The 22,313-nt window shown below is 36.6% G+C and overlaps 1 protein-coding gene across 1 annotated transcript in view; it reads left to right on the plus strand.

Moving 5' to 3' along the window:
• The window catches only part of FRK (fyn related Src family tyrosine kinase), a 94,748-nt gene extending 72,933 nt beyond the window's left edge, over window positions 1–21,815 (plus strand). The window contains exons 3-8 of the mRNA XM_024115572.1: window positions 6,076–6,239; window positions 7,943–8,111; window positions 10,819–10,977; window positions 19,805–19,986; window positions 21,053–21,218; window positions 21,607–21,815. Of these exons, the coding sequence (XP_023971340.1) occupies window positions 6,076–6,239; window positions 7,943–8,111; window positions 10,819–10,977; window positions 19,805–19,986; window positions 21,053–21,218; window positions 21,607–21,815 (1,049 nt within the window). The remainder of the gene's footprint in view (window positions 1–6,075; window positions 6,240–7,942; window positions 8,112–10,818; window positions 10,978–19,804; window positions 19,987–21,052; window positions 21,219–21,606) is intronic.
• Window positions 21,816–22,313: the final 498 nt, after the last annotated feature.

Here is a 22,313-nt window from a genome sequence, read left to right on the forward strand (position 1 = left end):
CCCTCCATCGGCAGGCGGACTCTCAACCACTGCGCCACCAGGGAAGCCCTTGATTTTTATTTTTGAGTAACAGTTTATTAATATTTTATTCAGGGAATCAGGTAACTGAATGAGTTTCTCTCATGGTTTTGAGCTGTCAAAAATGCAGAGAGCCAAATCTTTGGCCCACATCTAGCAAACATGGATGGAAATCTAAAGAATACCTTTCATAAAGCATACCAGCCTTGTTCCTGGAGTCATCGTCCTTTCCTTTCCTTTTTGTCCACTTATCTTAAATTTCATTTTATTTTGATAATTTATGCAAGCCTTTGGATCTTTCTGGAACAAAGCAGATATATAACTAAATGAATGCATGTAAATACTTGGATTATTTCTTTAGGGTAAGTTTTGAAAAGTAGAAGCACTGGCTTTCATGTCACGTTAAAAATCCAGTGAAAGACTTTCTGTAGGAAACTGAGATAATATAATCCACGGATGTGAATTCCTGATGATTTATTGCAGATATAATACTGAATGAGAAGTTAAGAGTCCCAAGAGGAATAAAGAGTCAAGTTGTTTCCCAGAGACTTTCTGTGCAATATCAGATGCTGCAAATGCTATTTTCATGTAAAACTGTGGTAGCTGCTTTTAAATTAAATTATATGACAAAATATTGAATGTTATAATTATGTATTAATTAAAGTGATGCTTATCTTCATAGGATATCATATGTATAAACAGCAAAACTGACATTTTGTTCTGAAAATTTAAGAGCCAGCTTTGATTGGGGATTGGCCTGTTTTAATAAGGAGTTAAACCATAGGGGTCTTGAGGATAAGACCAACAGTTTTCTCAAAAATATCCTAAGTATTTGGACAGATATGTGGTTCAGGCTCATGGATTTCCATGCTGTATAATATGGAAGAGATAGTTGATTTTTGCGCATAAGGGTAGTTGATCATGTTGTCTTTGACTATAAAAGTACCTCAGCTGGTCTACTGGACCAGTAACAATGCTGAAGACCTCAGGACATGAGAGCTATCAGATGTATCTTCAAATAGATTTTTTAAGTTTTTTGAGTCACCTAATGTAGACATTCTCTTAATGAGTCTTCACTTAACCTAGCAGTTTAGTAGTCAAACTTACTGACTGATGTCCACAGCACACTGAATATGCCTGGCTGGGAGACAGGTGACCTTGGGGACCCAGTAGTTGAGTTTTATGCATGAAGAGAGTCACATCTGTTTCTTCCTTTTGGTTTAGTGGATTCTTTTTCATCAGAAAAGAACAAGTCTTCTACATGATACCACTTTAATATTTTGAGACAGGTGTAATTTCTTCTTTCAAAACTACTCATACAGGAATTCTATGCTGTTTGCTGTAGAACAAAACACAGTGTAAAATGGGTGTGTGTGTTAGATTCTGTTTTAATGGGGGATACAGTGTAATAACTCAATTTAATGTTATTTATTTACTGGTGTAGAACTATCTTAACATGATTTCTAAAGCGATGGTATAGGAGGTGTTATCATGATTATCTTTATAATAGTTTTGAAAAGTACAAACCACCCTTCCAAAGAGAAATCAAATAAACAGGAGTTTACATGTGTAGGAGTTCTCTCACACAGAATTAATGGCAGTTTCTTCACTTAATATGTTTGGTAGCCACTATGTTATGTAGCCCTTATTGTGCAAAGAGTGGAAACTTTTACTTTGGAAGTGGCTCTCTTGTTGACAATGCTATTTGATAATACTGATATTCTAGTATAGTACTCACACATTGCATATTTAGAAATGTCTATCATCCTTTTTGAATAATGACACTCAAACTATCCCTGTGAGAGTATATAGATAAGATCATTATTTTCATCTTCTAGATAAGGAAACTGAAATGAAATTCCTTGCCAAAGGTCAAAGAACAAATCACTGGGAGAATTAGATTAGGGCAGTGAGTTCTTGATTTTCAATCCTTTGCTTAATCATCTAAGTCATATTGTTTTACCCAGTATGGGAACAGATTATTTTCAGTCAGTAAGAATAAGGCTGTGCCCAGATGATGCCAGAAGACTAGCTGAAAAATGAAAATCTGCTCAATCATTTGTTTATCTGTAAAATGCCAAACTATTTGTTATACTGATATTTTTCACTAAGCCTAATAGGTTGTCTCATGTTTTGCAGACATAGCCTCTAACTTAATGTTTATATTGTACTAAAATTAACTTTAGTTAATTTCTGGAGGTTCTGTCTTTTAAAAACTTAATTTTGGAATATCACAATTATTTAATATGTTCTGAATAATATGTTAGTCATGTGGTAAATTGAGGAAAAAAACTCTTTGAAAGTGTTTTTTGATGAAATCTCACACCTTTGTACAGTGGTAGACAAACTCTTTTCTATCATGAGAGACTATACGATAAGATCTCACCATTAGGAGAAAGCTGGGCTTCTACGTCTGCCACCAACTCCTTCTAAATTCATTTGGGCCTGCCATTTAGGACCGAAATCATAAGACTCCATCTATATCACATGCGTTCCCGCAGAATCAGTTACCCTGGATGTGAAGGTGGCCAAATAATCAGGTGACCAGTGCCATAGTCCTTATAGAAGGTCATGGGCAGAAATAGCTGAATTCTTTCAGTGTTCAACAAACCTTTATTGTACTTCTCATACATACTTACCCGCATCTCTGCAATATATCCTAATTCTTGGACATGTTCTGGTAGATTAAGCAGTTAACAGGTGAAACATTTTCGCCTAGGTCAAACAGCATAACTGAGAGTCAAGAGGTAAACTCAGGATGCCTGGCTTTTAGTAGCTCAATTCATTCAATTGTGATGCTACTGAGTTTGTTGATGGATTATTCCATTATATTTTATATAATGTTTACATGTTTTGCAGTTAAACTACTAAAATGCTTAACTAATCTGAACTCATAGTAATTCACAATAAGAATGGCACAAGCATTATCATTCACTTATAGCCTGTAGAATTTGGAATAGGTTTGGTTCAATAATAAAGATCAAAGCAAACCAGAAAAGGAATAGAAAATTCATTTCTCCTTAGTTCTGAGACCTTCTGAATTCAATCTTTATTAGGAACGACAGTTTGCAAATGTGTGGACTCACTACTAATAAATTAAAATCACTTAAAAAAACCCACTTATTTTGGATTTGATTACTCAGGAATACAATATTAAAAGTGCCTTCATCCTGACTATGGTGTATTGAATTTCCCTGATGTAGCTTCTGTGATCTAATTTTTAAATTATATATATATATATATTTATTTATTTATTTATTTCAGTCTTGGCTAGACTGAAAAACTTAAATGAACTGCATGTAAGTAATCTATGATGCTGGTCAGAGATGGAGTACTTATTCCTGTGTTATGTTGCAAAGCTCAAGAAATTAGATATGAACATGAATGACTGTCCTCTAATAGTATTTATATCCTGGGGCTAAGTTTGTTTTCCTCTATTTAAAAATAAAATTCCAAGGAAGACTTGACTTAAAAGTATTTGTATAATTACCTGTTTAATTTTGCAGCAGACATTTCAGAAGCTTACATTTCTCTTCAAATCCAAGAGTTAGTGACATCATTCATTCATTTAGCAGATGTTTATGTTAGCTGTTACTCTGTGTCAGGCTCTGAGTAGGTATTAGTTCAAGACACAGAGTCCCTGCCCTTCACAGAGCCGCCTCCACTGAGATAAATCCACCATCACAATTAAACTGGGTAATGTGATAGAAAGGAGCTGGGAGGAGTACATGGAACAGGGTGATGGGGAAGGCTGGTTCTGAGGATTTAAATTGAGACCTGAAGAGGGGCTGGCTACTAGAAAATTCATAGAAAAAGCATTCAAGTGGTGTTCAAGGCTCCAAGGTGAGAATTACTTTTATTTTTGGTAATGTGTAGTTTTCACAATTTGTAGTTTTCTGAAAGCACTACAGAAAGAAATGAGAATTCAGAGAGAGAAAGCAACAGCCATTAGAAATGTTGGAATGTTAGAGTGGAAACATTTGGAAATTTGGAGTTTTCTTAAAGCCTGCTCTTTTAATGATGAAGAAATGGAGGCCCAGTAACATTGCCATGTTTTGGTCACATACTAGTTAAATTGTAACCTGGGTCTCCCATCTTCCTGTCTATAGCTTTTTTCTATTAAACAAAATTACCTTTATTGTGCTTGACAACTCTAGATGTATTGAAAGTATTGATTTTTACAGTTGAGAGTTTAAACCTTTATCTACAAATAGTTGGCAAACATTTATTTAGGCTTTCTTTGTGATCAATGGCAATTGCCAAAGCCATATCAATCATTGGGATTTGCATCCCTTATTAAGAAAATCACAAAGAGTATTTTAACCTTTCAGTCGTCTATTGACTTTAGTTTCTAGCTTAGAAATCATTAAGTCTTTTGTGATGCATTAAAAGGGAATTCCTAAGTTTAATTTCCATGTAGTCCACTTCAGTTTGGAACCAGATATGGTCCATCTTGATTAAAAAAGGAGAGTTTTTTTTATTGCTTCCCATCATTTCCAATTATAGATCTGTTGGCTTGCTAGACATCTCAGTCATACTTTATGCGCTTTTCTTTCTGATAAATGGCAAACGAATTTTCAGGCCAACAATTTATATAAATTGCGGGTATAATTTATACTTAGCTACCTTTCTACTTCTAATATTTTTATTACTTTGTGGAGAAATGAATTGGGGCTAACATTGTTTACATCTCTCTTTGATTTTTTTGTTAGCTTTTTAATCCATAAACGGAATCTGTAATGAGCTTAGCTCTGTATCCTAATAAAACCCCTCTGTTTGGTGATGATTATATAAGGCAATTAACATTGCCCCAAGAGTTATAGTCAGTGGGAATGGTAATTTGACAGATCAGAGAGTACAGGATGTGTTCCAGACACTTAAAAAATTGTAATTTAAGAACCTTATATTACTTTTGGAGGAGCTAAATGTTTGCCTGTTCTCTGCATTTTATTATAAAGAACCGAAAATAAAATATTCTCCTGTATGCAGATGAAATGCTTTTTTTCAGTTTTATTGAGGTATAATTGACAAATAAAATAAAAAGGTATTTAAAATGTACAACATGATGATTTGAAATATATATACGTTGTGAAAGGATTCCCCCTCCCCACATCGAGTTAATTAACATATCTATCACCTCACATATTTCTCTCCGTTTTTGGTGAGACCATGTAAGTTTTACTCTCTTTGCAAATTTCAACTATATAATACAGTGTTATCAACTTTAGTCACCATGTTATATACTAGATGCTTAGAACTTACTCATCTTGTAGCTGAAGTTTTATGCCCTTTTACCAACTTCTCTCTAACCCTGCTCCCCCCAACCCCATTCCCAGGCAACAATTTTTCTACTCTGTTTCTATGAGTTTAATTTTTTTTAAATAAAGATTCCACATATAAGTCATACTACGCAGTATTTGTCTTCCTCTGTCTTATCTCACTTAGCACAATAGCGTTAAGGTTCATCCATGTTGTTGCAAATGACAGGATTTCCTTCTTTTTTTAAGGCTCAATAATATTTCTCTCTCCCTTCCTCCCTCTCTCCCTCTCTCCATCTCTATCTGTATTTATATCTATATCTACACATAGATTTTGCTTTCTGAGAACACTTTATTTTAGTGTCCATGTTATAGAATTTCATGGGAGGAAATTATCCTTTGTCTCTGTACCAGAAAGAACTGTTTCTAAACATCTTTTGTGATTTTATCTTATGAACGCTGTGGTTTCTTTCTTTCTTTACATTGCTAGAATGATAGAGTCCATTTTATAGCTTGTTTTAAACAAGTATACTAGGCCTCAAATCAAAGTTTTTTTTTAGTGCTAACTGTACTCTTTTATTTTTATATTTCCTTTAAAATATGATTCCACATTCTTTTTTCCTTTTTAGTCTGCTGTATGTCCTTTGTAAGCTTCCTGAAGTTTTTTCTGAAACAAAGTTGAGAAATAAATAGAATTTTTAAACATTTTATTCCATGCATTGAAACTATCATCACAAAATAAGCAAATCTCCTTTGCTTTGGCAAGAAGTTTATTAAAAGGACTTATTTTGGGTTCCAGTTTTAGACGAAGGGGTTGTGAAACACTACAGAATCAGAAGACTGGATGAAGGGGGCTTTTTCCTCACCCGGAGAAGAACCTTTTCAACACTGAATGAATTCGTGAGTCACTACACCAAGACAAGCGATGGCCTGTGTGTCCAGCTGGAAAAACCATGCTTAAAGGTGAAATGCTTTCAAGCTGTGTTCCTTTATTTTTGACGTTAATTTTTTTCCTTCAGGTGTTGGAGTTATTTGTCATGTGATATGTCAGCTCAGAAAAAAAAGGTCATTGAATACCCAAGTCATGGATAGGCAAACTGTGGCCCCTGAGCCTATATGGCCCCACACTTATTTTTATAAATAAGCTTCATTGGAGCATAGACATTCTCATTCATTTACAGATTGTCGTTGCTTTTTTGCTATAATAGCAGAGTTTAATAGTTGAAACAGAGACTATATGGCTCACAAAGCCTAAAATATTTACCGTCTTATTCTTTTCAGAAGAAGTTTGCCAAGTCCTGACCTCAAGCAACCACTGAACACAGAAAATATTCATTCTTTGCACTAAGAAACTAATCTGGTATCTTGTTATTGCAGCATTTAATGATATGGCTGGAGGGGAAAAAAGTTCTGGAATACAATTCTTACTTAGATGATCTGTATTCAAGATTATTAACATGAAATGACCAGGTTCATTATCTGGTTGTCTGCATATAGATATCATTTAACTGTTCTAACAGTTTGATTGTTTGGCCTGGCTGTTTAGTGGGAGGAGGTAACATTTATAGAATTAATCTACATCTGTCATTAAATTCTGTTGTTTGCATGTTTTACCTAAATGTGTTTAAAGTTAAGTAGTGGTCATACACCTCAGTGGGGCAAGCCCTCAGCTCCGCATCAGAGTTCAGGTCTCATGTACTGTCAGTGGTATAGCCAACCCTGTGGTTTATACCTGGATGACCGGTGAAAGCTTCCTTGTGATGCCTGATTAGAATTCTACAGACAAGTAGAAGCTGAAGAATTCTGTCCCGTATGCAGGGAATTTATGAGTTAAATCCTGAGACGTGAATAGGCAATTTTGGTATAAGTATGTACATCTTAGATGGTACAGGAATGACCTCACAAGAGTATCTAAGCTTATGCTAAGAAATAGTTCACCTGATACAAAGATATGACTTAAAAATTCTTAGTTTAACCAACATTCAATATTGTTGAATTCTGGTAGGGAAAAGGGTTTACAAAGCATAGGTGACCTTCTGTGCACTCAAGATGCTGATGACTTAGTGGAGGAGATAAAATAAATTTCTAAAGGCAGATGACAAACTAGACTATGCACTCTAGGAGAGCAGAGACCTTGCCTATTTTGTTTACAGAATGGAACCTAGTTGGTGCTTGAAAAATATTTATTTATTAAATAAATGAGTAAATGAAATGAGTGAACAAATGAGTAAATGAATTTGAAAAAAGATGAAATTAATTATGAGAAATTTTGTGATATGTATGGTAAATGCTATAGGCCAAAGAGTTGGGGAGATAATTGTGGATGAGATGGAACTTCAGTTTAGCCTTGAAACTTGATTTATGTAGGCAAGGAGGCAAAGAGAACTCCCACTGCATAGGTGAGAGGGAGGTATTTGGGTGTCGTGTGGGACAGATGGACAGCAAGGTGCCCGACTTAGCAGGATTTGGGAGATCAGCTGCAAGAGGCAAAGATACAGATTCTACTACAATTGCTTTCCATTTAAAAGTAGTTAGAATGAAATTTACAATATTTTGTTTTTAAAAATGATGTCTCTTTTTAGAAGTACCTAGACCGTTATTTTCAACCAAAAAATTGTTGAATATAACTTTTTTCTTACCAGTATTCTAATTATTCTGTGAAGCAGATACAAGTTCCAACTCCCTTTGATTTGTCATATAAAACCGTGGACCAGTGGGAGATCGACCGCAGCTCCATACAACTTCTGAAGAGATTAGGATCTGGTCAGTTCGGCGAAGTATGGGAGGGCCTATGGAACAATACCACTCCGGTGGCAGTAAAAACATTAAAACCAGGTACGAGAACAAGAATGGCAAAGGTTAAATGGCATATGTTGATACTTATAAGCTCAACTTGCCACTGTAAATGTCCAAGAGGTCATGGGACAGCCAGTGTGGGCACCAAGCAAGTGTTATAATCACTTTCTGTAGTGACCACAATGATCTATCCCAACACCTGAGATTTTCAGAATTACTGCAGGTATGATTATGATTTTGAATCCTAATCTTATTAACAACTGAGACTAAACTTTATTATCCAATCTGATCATTTTTCTTTCCAAAAAAGAAGCAGCTAGCTATCCATCCTAACACTGCTCTCTAAGGAAGGCCTTTTGGAGGTCAAAAGAGAATAAAAAATCAGATTTCTTATATTAAAAAATAGCGCCATGATAGTTTTCTCTCCAAGAGAAATAATTATTATTGATTTACAGTGTAATAGCAGCAAACAGCTTTGGTGATTGCTTAAATGTCTTCACTTCGCTGGGGCCATTAATCAATCTTCTCAGCTATTTATTGCTTAGCAGACTACCACACAATAAAGATGAGCCTGAAATCAACTCCCACAGTAGCTTTGACAGGCAAAAATTAATATTTAATGTTGCATTACTAGCTGAGTTGCGATTGGGTCTCTTTTGCTGTGCAGCTGGTCAGCTGTAACCAGCGTAGACAAGGAGTGCTCTGAGCAGGCTTCCCCTGCAGAGGCTCCTGACGTACCATGGTTTCAGCTCTAGCGGATGGTGTGATTTGGCAATGATTTAAGTGTCCTGCATTCCATGAATCTGACGGCCACCCAAAGCATCAACATAGAAACATATTGTAGAGAAATCGTCTGAATGGAGATCATAATTGTTGCTATCACTGGAAACTTCATCAATCAGATTATTTGGGGGTGGGGAAATGATCCTACTATATCCGTAACTAACCATAGGCCAAACTAATTATAATAACCAAAAATGATCCTTTATTATGGTTTGGATGCCTCTTTTATTCTTAGCTCCATTTTGCCACAATGATTCAAGACTTTAATTCTATTTGATTATGTGGAGCAGAACAGTGGTAGAGATGGAAGTGAGGGAGCTCAGCAAAAATTGATGGAGAACAGAATAGACCATTTCCCCCTATTCTCTCTCTGTAAGTCCTTGCCTCTTCCCCTCAGCCTGTGAAGAAATGCTTACAGTTGATCTGTCTGGTTTTCCTAAGAATATGCCTATTATTAATAATAATACAAATATAGTCAACACTCATTGAACACATATGTACCAGACAATGCTATTATCCTGACAATGATTTTATGTCAGTAGGATTATCAGCCATGTTTTAGACATGAAGAAACTAAAGTTCAGAGATATTTGGTAACTTGTTCAAGATCACACAGTGAGCTAGGATTTGATGGAGCCTGGATAGTGAACTTCTAGACTCTCAAAAGGCATACCAAAGGATAAATTGCCTAAATACTTTATGTGAAATGATCTGCAGGTCACATGTAACTCTTTCTAACTGCATATTAATAAACAGTCAGAGTGTTAGCTTGGAATGTCAAAGCTTATCCATGCCTGGGGTTCAAATATTAGCTGTGAAGTCTTCTATATGAGAGAATGAGGAACGAAACAGACTCTTTAAGCATCAGTGAAAATGGTATTTGCACTATCCATAGTGAATACTGAGATGTGAAATGACAGTATTCCTTCAGTTACAACAATGGCTCTGAAACATCATATCCTAAAGAAATAAAAGATTTTTAAATGACTAATGAAAGGTAACTCCAGGTATTCTTCTTTCTCTTAGGCTTTATTTGATGTTAACTGTTGATACTTGTCACTTTGCATGGTGAGTCAGAGTTGAGCCATTTAAGTGCAATTTAATTGTAGATGAGTCTTCAGAATAGGCTCCAATATCTCCCTTATCATTTGGTCAAGCTATTAAAACCAACTGTGGAGATATTAATACAGGAGAAAATGTTGAATATCAGCTTCAAGAGGAGGAAAAGAACACTAAGTTTTGGGAGTGGCCCTTGAATGTTTTCTACTTGGCCTATACTATGGATATATGTCCTTGCAGAATTAAAGACATAAATATGGCAGAATATCATTGCCTTTTAGGAAAGTTATCCAGCTCTTCCCACAGTGGGTACCAAGGACAGGGCAACTATTAGTCTTCTCTGCATCCTGGACAGAAAAACTTGCTGCAGTAATTAAATATTCAGTGTCGGGCTTCCCTGGTGGCGCAGTGGTTGAGAATCCGCTTGCCGATGCAGGGGACACGGGTTCATGCCCCGGTCCGGGAAGATCCCACATGCTGCAGGGCCCGCGTACCGCAAAAAAAAATAAAAAATAAAAAAATAAATAATAAATAAATATTCAGTGTCTTCCAGTGTTCATGTTAATAGAATGTCTTCTCTTTGTGTTCCTAAGATGGCTGCCTTGTTTTATCAATTAGACCATCAGTGTTTCCTTTTTCCTTCATTTTTCACATGGACCTGAATCAACCTCTCTTCACTTACAGGTCATAATACATAAGCTGCACAGCCCTGATGCACCAACACATCAGTTATTAGGTTGCCCTGGTTGAACTGATTCTCTTCCTTGATAAATCTGAAGATTTGTGACACTGATGCTCTTACTTTACTGAGAGGCAGGAAGCAATCTTGGTGATTCCCACCAGGCTGCTGTGAGGATAGGAATGCCTCAGTAACATAAAGTGATTAACCCTCTTCTTGTTTCAGGTTCAATGGATCCAAATGACTTCCTGAGGGAGGCACAGATAATGAAGAACCTAAGACATCCAAAGCTTATCCAGCTTTATGCTGTTTGCACTTTAGAAGATCCTATTTATATTATTACAGAGATGATGAGACATGGAAGTCTGCAAGAATATCTCCAAAGTAAGCTAAAGACTTAATGAAAGGAAAAAAGAGGAATTTAGTTTAGCTAGTCCTATAAATGTCAATTTAGCAAGGCTTCTATAACCCAAAGGATATCTACTATGGTATATCTGTGACAATGAATGTCTTACCATTGAATTGCTCAACTACTCTTTAATAGGATATATACTGTGTACTCAAAGGGAGGAAAAATATTTATGTAGTGGAGGAACAAATTGTTCACCATAGACGTATCAGAGTACTTAAATGTCATGTGGAAAATTGAAGAATAGATGTTTTTCACGATGCTTTGTTTCCTACAATAACTAATTGAACATTATCAGTCATGGACCAGTATTTTCCATGGTCCGGAATTAGGGGACGTGGAATGCTTTGGGGGGAAGGGAGGGAAAGGTACCCTCATTTTTCTCTTTGCCAGTTTTGGACAACATTGTGCTTGTTGGAATTTAAAATACTTCCAACCCCTAGGCAACATTAGAATATTCAGACTAAAAAGCAGAAATATACTATTACTTCATTTTTACATCTGCTTCCTGTAGTCTGAGAAGACTTAAGGGCACTGTAGAATTTTGATGTTTATTACAAATTAATAATTTAATAAGCAACAATATTATAAGCATTAAAATGAGATGTTCAAAGAAGTGGAGATCAAGTACTGAGAGAATAATTCATGCTTTAAAAAGAGGCATTTTCTATACTTTCTTGGAATGTCACAGTGGGACTGATAGAATGTATAGAGGTAAAGGGAGGTGAGGATAATGGAACAAAGATATCGGAAAGGTAGGAGTATTCTCTCATTTCAGGGTGACTTGTGAAGCTGGTGATATTAAATTGCAAGACTAGATAGGAACAAAGAACATAAGACTTGCTAAGTGCTGTTAAAAACAAAAATATACCTAGCTCCCTTGCATAAAGATAGCAAATTTAACAGTATTAGATTGTGTTACCCACCATAGAAAGACTAACCTCAGCCATTGACTCCTTTTGCCTTATTCCCAGGGACAAAAGTACAGGAGCCATTTCAGGTCATCTCTAACGAAAATGCTTTGTCAAATTATAAACATTCGCACTGTTAAATCTCACAGTCAATTCTCAATCCTCAGATCTATCAGCAGTATTCAATTCAATGGACACTGTCTCCTTCTGGTAACACTACCTTCTGGAAACACTACCTTCATTTGGCTTCTGGGACACTTCATCCAATGTCCTTTTCTCTTCCTTTCTTGCCAGTTCTTCTCAATCTATGTGATTTCTCTCATCTCCCACACCTCTCAATATCTTGGAATTTTCCAAGACTCTTTTGCCACATCACCAGATTCCTTGCTAATCTCAACCAGTCTTATTGTTTAATAACACTTATGTATTACCAATTGCCTAAATTATATCCCTCCATTACTTCAGAATCATATATCCAACTGCCTTCTTAACTTCTCCACGTGAACACTCTATCAGTCTGGATAATATGGGTATGATGCAGTAACAAACCCCTCCAAATCTCAGAGTCTTAACACAGGTGTTTATTCTTGTTCATGCTACATGTGAGATATAGATTGGCTGGTGGCTCAGGTCTTTTGATCACCTTGGCAGCAGCAGGGGATATGACTATTCTCATTCTGGCACTTAAAGCTTCTGACCAGGAGTGACAGAGGTAATTTCTGTGCCCTTTTCATTTGGTTAAATCAAGTCAAAGGGAGTAGGGGAGTACAGCCCTCTAAAGTGCTTAAAAGCAGGAAAAAACAAAAGTTTGCAAACAGCCCTCATTTCTACTACATATGTCTATTAGACATCTCAAAATAATTTGTCCAAAAACCGATCTCTGATATTATCCTCAGTAATCTGCACCTCCTGTGGTCTTTCCTTCTCTGACAATGTCAACCCACAGGCCTAACATCTTGGAGTCACCTCTACTTCTCACATCCTATATCTGACCAACCAACAAATCCCACTGGCTTGCTTTTCAAATATATACAGGATTTTACCATTTCTCAACACTCCTACTCCAGTCCGAGTCATCATCAACTCTCTCCTGGATTCTGCAGTAGCCTTCTAACTTGTCTCCCTCTTTTGCTTCTTGACCCCTTCAGTCTCTTCTCAACACAGTAGCTGGAGAGATCCTGTTAAAATGTAAATCAGGTCACGTCCCTCCTCAGTCCCAAACCTTCAGTGACTCCTTGGTTCTCTCTGTGTAACCCATAAAGTCCTGCCTGACCCGGCTCTCCAATACCTCTCCGACCCAGTCTCCCACAGCTTTGCCCTGGTTCACTCTGTCAACTACACTGCCCTTCTTTGCTTCTCTTTGTATCTTCCAGATGTGCTCTGCTGCAGGCCCTGCGCACTTGCCGTTTCCTCTACCTGAAAATTTTTCCCGTTACTTATCCGCACAACTCATTTTCTCACTTCCTAAATAAAGTCTTTACTCAGGTATTCCCATTACAGCGAGTCCTTCCTGGGTCAACCTCTAAATTCTAAAATTTAATCTCCCTTTGCTGACTCTTTGTATTCCTCTTTCCTGCTTTTTGTTTTCTCTTCCTAGCTGTTAGTCGTCATATAATGCATGACATATTTATGTAGCTTATTTTTAGTGTCTTCTAAAATACAACTTGGAGAGGACAGAGATTTTTCTTTGTTTTAGGGCTAGAATGGTGTCAGGCACACAGAAGGTGTGCACTAATTGTGTGTTGACTAGGTGAATGAATAAATTAATGTATAGATTAAGTCGGGGCTATCCTGAACCTAATACAGTTGGGACTTGTTTTGTTGCGCTTGGTATCCGCTTGCAAAGATACGCTTAGTATATTGCAAACTCCTTTGACGTTGAGGATTTCTGTGGTTTGTTGATGTGTTTTTACTCAGGGCTGAGCACGAACTCTGTCATCTTCTGGGTTGAACTATCAGGGTCAGGTTTACAGAGGCCTTCATTTGCCTGGATACTTAGCAGCCAGGGGGAGTAATGAAGGCATGCTCATTACAGACAATCCCTTCCCAGTCAAGAGGATTTGATTTCAACAAAGTGATCTTAAAATGTATCTGCCACTCTTAAACATCCCATAATGATAAATATTATTAAGCTGAAATGCTCCTGAGTAATGGAACGTAACTGAAAATATTTCCTTGCTGCAGATATAAATTGTCACAGGTCTATGAACGTTTATATCAGTTTTGACATCTGGCTGCTGTATTAGAAGTGTGCTCTGAGGTTGTATGTAGTTCATAGGCCACTGTACTTTTCAGGGCAGGAAATATGTTACTACTCAGTTTCCTTCACTATTGTGCCTGTCAGTGAAAACCTTTTTATATCCACTGTAATAAGATTAGATGTTGTATTTGATAGCTGAAATAACACACATTTTTCTATAGAACCATCTTTGTAGTCCCTAAGCTTGGCTGAATATTTTTTTGTAATACATTTCTCCAAAATGGAAAAGGCTTGTCACAAAACTTTAGCACTAAGGGTAACTGATGCCTGGTATTTCTTACTGAAGTTTAAAGAGGATAAATATCTGCATTGTTTACTTTAGCTGGGCTTGTTTTCTTTCCAATAAATACTTATAGAGCATCTAGTATATGTCAGTATATTTTCTTTGTTTTACAAATCAGGTCCTAGCATGTTGTTCATCATTCTCACAGACAGTTCAGTTAAGTGGATTGAAGCAGACAGGAATGTTTTCACTGAGATACCCTTTAACTGAACACAACTCCATAACTATTTGCTGTCTGCATGAATGGAAGTCTCTTCATAGCCCCTGACTTTGGGTACTCAGGGGTGTAAGGTGGATTTTAGGGAGGCAGTACAGAATAAATTTATGATGCATGAGATTTCAGCCTCCAACATATCCTGGATTTGAATCTCTACTCTATAAATTATTACCTGTTCCTCTGAGTGGTAGGAACACCTATCAAACAGGGCAAAATACTTCCTATAGTTGTTCTGAGTATTAAATGAGGTGATTTACTGGAAAATCAACCATATGGGATAGTGGTAAGAGAGGAGCATATATATTTTAATTTTTTTTTCCTCTAAAAAACACTGTATAGCACTTACTGTGTGCCAGGAATTTTTCTAAGTCCTATACAAGTATTATTTTAGTTCATTCTTCTAACAACCTCATGAACTAAGTATTATTATTATCATCCCCATTTTGCAGTTGAAGAAGCTGAGGTATGGAGAGATTAAGTAACTTATTCAAGGTGGTTGAACGAGAATTCAAACCCAGGAGATCTGGCTCCATAGTCCATGCTTTTAACCATATACATAGCACTGATATTATTCTCCTAATATCCACCTATTATTTATTGCTGCACGACAAATTACCCCAAAACTTAGTGGCTTAAAGCAGCCAACATTTATTATCTCACAGTTTCTGTGGTCAGGAATCCAGGTGCAGCTGAGCCGGGTCTTCTGGGTCAGGGTTTCTCACAAGGCTGCAGTCACGGTGTCAGCCGGGGTTCCAGTCATCTTTATCCATTCATTTGTTGATGGACACTTAGGTTTCTTCCATATCATGGTTATTGTAAATAATGCTGCTATGAACTTTGAAGTGCATATATCTTTCGAATTAGTGTTTTTATTTTCTTCAGGTAAATACTCAGGAGTAGAATTGGTGGATCATGTGGCAGTTTTATTTTTAATTTTTTGAGGAATCTTTATACTGTTTTCCATAGTGGCTGCACTAATTTAAATTCCCACCAACAAAGCACTAGGGTTCCCTTTTATCCACCTCCTCACCAACACTGGTTATTTCTTGTCTTTTTTGTTTTTGGCTGCGTTGGGTCTTTGTTGCTGTGTGCGGGCTTTCTCTAGTTGCGGCGAGTGGGGGCTCTTCTTTGTTGTTATGCATGGGCTTCTCATTGCGGTGGCTTCTCTTGTTGAGGAGCATGGGCTCCAGGTGCCAGGCTTCAGGAGTTATGGCTCGCAGTCTCAGTGGTTGTGGCTCATGGGCTCTGGAGCGCAGGCTCAGTAGTTGTGGTGCACGGGCTTAGTTGCTCCGCGGCACGTGGGATCTTCCCAGACCAGGGCTCAAACCCGTGTCCCCTGCATTGGCAGGCGGATTCCCAACCACTGCGCCACCAGGGAAGCCCCTATTTCTTGTCTTTTTGACGATAGCCATTCTTACAGGTGTGAGGTAATATCTCATGGTTTTGATTTCCATTTCTCTGATGATTAGTGATTTGAGCATCTTTTCATGTGCCTGTTGGCCATCTGTATGTCCTCTTTGGAAAAATGCCTATTCATGTCCTCTGCCCATTTTTTGATCAGATTGTTTATCTGTTTTTGATGTTGAGTTGTATGAGTTCTTTATGTATTTTTGGATATTAACCCCTTATTGGATATATCATTTGCAAATATCTTCTCCCATTCAGTAGACGGTCTTTCCATTTTATTGATGGTTTCCTTCATTGTGCGAAAGCCTTTAGTTTGATTTGGTCCCATTTGTATATTTTTGCTTTTGTTGCCCTTGCCTGAGGAGACAGATCCAAAAAAGTACTGCTAAGACCAGTGTCAAAGAGATTACTGCCTATGTTTTCTTCTAGGAGTTTTGTGGTTTCAGGTCTTACATTTAAGTCTCTAACCTGTTTTGAATTTATTTTTGTATATGATAAAATGGTCTGGTTTCATTCTTTTACATGTAGTTGTCCAGTTTTCCCAATGCTACTTATTGAAGAGACTTTCTTTTCCCCGTTATATATTCTTTGTTGTAGATAATTGACCATGTGAGCGTGAGTTTATTTATGGGCTCTTTATTCTGTTCCATTGTGTCTGTTTTTGTGCCAGTACCATACTGCTTTGATCACTATAGCTTTGTCTGAAGTCAGGGAGTGTGATACCTCCAGTTTTATTTTTCTTTCTCAAAATTGCTTTGGCTATTCAGGGTCCTTTGTGGTTCCATACACATTTTAGGATTATTTGTTCTAGCTCTGTCGGTATTTTGTGAGTATTTTGATAGGGATTGCATTGAATGTGTATATTGCTTTGGGTAGTTAAAATGGACATTTTAACAATATTAGTTCTTCCAATCCATGAACACATAACATCTTTCCATTCATTTGTATTCATCTGTATCATCTTCAATTTTTTTCATCAATGTCTTATAGTTTTCAGAGTACAGGTCTTTTACCTCCTCGGTTAAATTTATTTCTAGGTATTTTATTCTTTTTATTTGCTTGTATATGGGATTGTTTTATTGTTTTCCCTTTCTGATAGTTCATTATTAGTGTATAGAAATACAACAGATTTCTGTATATTAATTTTGTATCCTAAAATTTTACTGAATTCATTTATTAGTTCTAATAATAAATGAATCATATTTATTATTGGGATTTTCTGTATATGGTATCATGTCATCTGCCAATAGTAAAAGTTTGACTTCTTCTCTTCCAATCTGAATGCCTTTTATTTCTTTCTTTTGTTGATTGCTGTGGCTAGGACTTCCAATACTATGTTAAATAGAAGTGGTGAGAGTGGGCATCCTTGCCTTATTCTGGATCTTAGAGGAAAAGCTTTCAGCTTTTCACTATTGAGTATGATGTTACCTGCAAGTTTGTCATAAATGGCCTGTATTACTCAGAGCCTATTTAAATATGCTGCTTGCATTAAAAAAAAAACACACACTCACACACAAACTGTGCTTAGGTCTTTCCCATTTGAAAACTTTCCTTGATTATTACTGAGAGCCTATTTAAATATGCTGCTTGCATTAAAAAAAAACACACACTCACACACAAACTGTGCTTAGGTCTTTCCCATTTGAAAACTTTCCTTGACTCCATTTATTTCATTTTTTTAATTGGAAAAGATGACATACATGTAGAAAGGACATGCACGATTTACGTCCTTTCTACATATATATTTATCATGTAATTATAAAGTGAGCAAGTAAACAACTGTGTAGCCACTATGCAAATCAAGAATGAGAACATAGCCAGCAGCCCAGAAACTCCTCTACTACCTTATCAATGACAATCCCTCACTATCAGGAACTTCATAATTGCTTTCCCTTCCTTGACTTACATTTTTCTCTGCCAGCTTCTTCTTGTCTTCCCTTCTTGACTAGGTTTTCGGAAATTGACATCTCCTCTTGCTATCTCCACATCCTCAGCTCCCCTTCAGCCCTTAACCCTTTATACTCCATCTCCAGTGAGACTTTCTTCCTGCAACCAATGTTTCCAGTGACTTCTTAATTATTATATTTTAGAAATGCTTTTTAGTTCTTATCTTGCTGGACTTATTTGAAAATGGTGGTGATTTTCTCTTCTCAAACCTTTTACTGTTATGATGTTCTTTTCTGGTTCTTCTCTCATTCTTTAGGCTGATTCCTCTTAGTTTTCTTGCATGTTTATTTTTATATGCCCACTGTAAATGTTGGCATTTCTCATGATTCTATCACTTTCTAGCAATCTCACCCACTTTTAATGTTTAACCCTTGCTCCTAAACAATGACTGTTAAATCCATATTTCTAGCTGCATGCTTTCCTCTGAGCTTCAGAACCATATGCTTGTCTTCTTTTAGACATTTCCTCTTGGGTAATCCATATGCATCTCTAGGTTAACAAATCTTAAACTGTTTAATTCTGATCAGGCAGCAACAATGATAGATAACAAGAACAGGTAGGCTTTACTAAGTTCTTCCTAGGTGCCAGGTACTGTTTTAAGTGCTTTACATTATTAACTCATTTTAATTCTCATTTTAACAAATAATACCACAAGGTTATGATAATTATTGCTGTATATATGGAGAAACTGAGACACAGGAGTGTTAAGCAACTCACCCAAAGTCAGGAAGAAACGTAAGGCAGAGCCCTGATTCAAATTCTGGCACTCTAGCTTCAAACCAATCTTCCTCACTCCTGTACTGTAGTTGCTCAAGTCAGGAATTGTGTCTGGGACTCTTGACCATAAATTCAATGCATTTTTGGTAATATTTGGCTTATTCAGATAGGGATAATGATAATTTGGATTTATATGAGACCTTTTCAGTTCTCCAGAAATTTGAAGACATCTACTAACAGTATGGCAACTAAACACTTATCCAGGGATGGCTGACCCCATTTCACAAAGTCACCACAAAATAACACTGATCTCTCTAGTAATGATCAAACTGACTCTACTACATAAATTTCCTATACTTAGTTATATAGAATCATCAGGAGGAGAAACTATGTCTACGAAAGGTATATCATGGCTATACCTTCCTAGCTCTCTTCATAGAGAGATGAGCAACCTATTCTAAGAATAACAGGCTAAGAAAGGAAAATTTAATGCATGCATCAAGCTTAATGGAGTACAAATGTAATATACACAGCTTATAACTACATATATAGAGCCTTCATTATTTTGTGAGCTAGTTTTTAAGAACAATATGATGGAAGAATGAGAACTTTTCACTGGTTCAGCCATGCAAATTAGTATTATTTTTAGGATTAAAGACTAAAACAACTGTGAAATGTTTCAAAGAAATCCAGAGGCAACCAAGTAACAATTTCCATGAAGAGATGAGTCAGTGATGTGTGGTATTAAAAATGGCAATACCTGGACTCTTTTGGATATTTATAGCTGTGTTTGGATCATGTGGTACTGTTGCTCCTTTCTCCCAATAATGCTCATTTAGGGAAGGGAGGGCCTCAGCTTTGAAATGTGTTTGAGCTCTGAAAATTGTTGCCTCATTAACCCTTCACAGGAAATGGAACGGTTTGTACTTGTTATATTTATTTTCTCTCAGTGCTATGGCACTTTATCCCACCGATAGCTCATTCATCAAAATTCTTAGAATTTGCTTCAATAGTTCAAATGTTCTCCAAAGTGAATCTCTTATTTTCTCTTTTTACCTAGATGACGCTGGATCAAAAATCCATCTGACGCAGCAGGTAGACATGGCAGCCCAGGTTGCTTCTGGAATGGCCTATCTGGAGTCCCAGAACTACATCCATAGAGATCTGGCTGCCAGAAATGTCCTTGTTGGTGAACATAGTATCTACAAAGTGGCAGATTTTGGACTTGCAAGAGTTTTTAAGGTAGATTTGGCTTTGTTTTAATTAATTAGTAATGAGTCAAAAGGTTAGACCAGTATACTAATAGATTTACTGTTATTTTTCGACATATTTCTCCAAGTTCTATTGGTCCATAGACCATTTCAGGATCCCAGGGCTCTACAGACAAACTACTTCTTATTTCTATTTCTTCACCAAAGAGAAAGAAACAGAAAAAACGATGATCAACCAGATGGGAAAGTATGTAATTAAGTTTACAGTTGAATAAATGATCAGTTTTTCAGTACCAGTAGCCTCTGTTTGTCTGCCTCTATTTCCCTTAAAAAAGGCAGCACACTTTGTACAGAGTTACCCTATCCATTGTTGCTCACTTTATGCCAGACTAATATGCATGCTGCCAGGCATGCTGCCAAAATTCTTCAGCAAACATTGGCTTTTAAAATCCTGCCACCCCCGCTCCCATTTTATGACATTAGGCCCAAAGACACTAATATAGGAGATATAATATTCGGTGTTTTTTTCTGAATTTAATTTTTTATTTCTACATTGTATCGTAAAAATATGAGTGTGGAGCATGAAACACAAGTAAATGATTCTCTTTTGATCTTTATGAATTTATTATCTTTTCTCTTTGTAAATTAATTAGATCCCCGGTGAGTTGATATATTAATTTAAATCATTTGGATCCTACTTTTCAGTATTAGAAAATGGTTACATGGTAATTATCAACGTCAGTGGCTCTTCAATACCAGCAGTAAATCAGAAAACAGGCTTTGCTTTCACTTTCTATACTTGCTAAAGACCAGGTCATCACAGATGAATTTCCCATATGTATTCCCATATGTAGCTCCTTCCAGTGCTACTTTTAACACATAGTAGGCTCTCCAATAATATTTCATTAATGAATTCCCTCAGATTATTCAGTCTTGTGTGTCAGATTTGGAATTTGCTACTGTAATTATCATTTGAACTAAACTCATTTTGAATCTTGTCCCTCTAAATTTTAATGCAAAGCAAGTTACAGATGAATGAGGGTGACCAAAAAAAAAAACGCACTTTAACCTAGCTTGATTCCTTAATGCATTAACAGGTGGATAATGAAGACATCTATGAATCTAAACACGAAATAAAGCTGCCGGTGAAGTGGACTGCACCTGAAGCCATTCGTACTAATAAATTCAGCATTAAGTCTGATGTGTGGTCATTTGGAATCCTTCTTTATGAAATCATTACTTATGGCAAAATGCCTTATAGTGGTGAGTAATTAATTCTGAAGTGGGCCTTTCTGCTGCAGGTCACTTACTTAGGTGTGACTTTAACTTCTTTGCCCAGACATAGAGGGCAGAGTTATGAGGCTGACCACACCATGTGCCTGTGGGAGCATAACAGATAAAATTTGATGATGATGATTTGCATTAATGAGGTGGTTTATTGCCTCCTTCTCCTTTGCTCTTGAATTGCTGTCTTATAGACATTACTTGCTGCAGGATTTAGTTTAGTCTCTGCAGCCTGGGAAAGGGATGGTAGACTTCATAGTTTCTCCGGGGAAGTCAATTTGCTTTGTCCTCTAGAGTGTCAGTATCTATGTATTTAAGACTCTGATTTCCAACTTGTTTTTTGTTGGTTCCATTTTATATTTTTTAGGTATGACAGGTGCTCAGGTAATCCAGATGCTGAGTCAAAACTATAGACTCCCTCAACCATCTAACTGTCCATTGCAATTTTACAACATCATGTTGGAGTGCTGGAATGCAGAGCCTAAGGACCGGCCAACATTTGAGACACTGCATTGGAAATGTGAGGATTATTTTGAAACAGACTCTTCATATTCAGATACAAATAACTTTGCATGATGAATACTGAAGAACATCAAATAATGAAGTAGCAATAGAGTTCAATAATCAGTTCAGAAATACAATCATATTAACCAACTGTAAAAATGAATTTATCTTGACATATTCAAGTGATAAGGTAAATTTGGCCATATAATACAAAAAAGATTATATGCGCATTTTATCAACTGGGCAATACTGCAGGACAGTCTAAGATGAAATATCATCTCCCCACTGCCTGGCAAAATCAAATGCACTAAACAAAGTTATTTTTCTTCTTGAAAGAGACACATTTCTATTAATTGTTTGAAATGCCGTTCAAGAGGATCAACAGATGATAGCGAATTTTTACTCAGTGACTGTTGTAGCATTTTCCTGTTTACTGATTAAGGTGGTTATTCATTATTCCTCGGATTGCTGAATCCCATCAGGCTGTTATTATGAAGGAATTTGATTGCTTTGCTGCACAGCAGGACCTGTGCTTTGAGATTATTTTTTTTTCTCTTTGAAAATATCCTG

This window comes from Physeter macrocephalus, chromosome 10, assembly GCF_002837175.3.
Source record: "Physeter macrocephalus isolate SW-GA chromosome 10, ASM283717v5, whole genome shotgun sequence".
NCBI lineage: Eukaryota > Metazoa > Chordata > Mammalia > Artiodactyla > Physeteridae > Physeter > Physeter macrocephalus.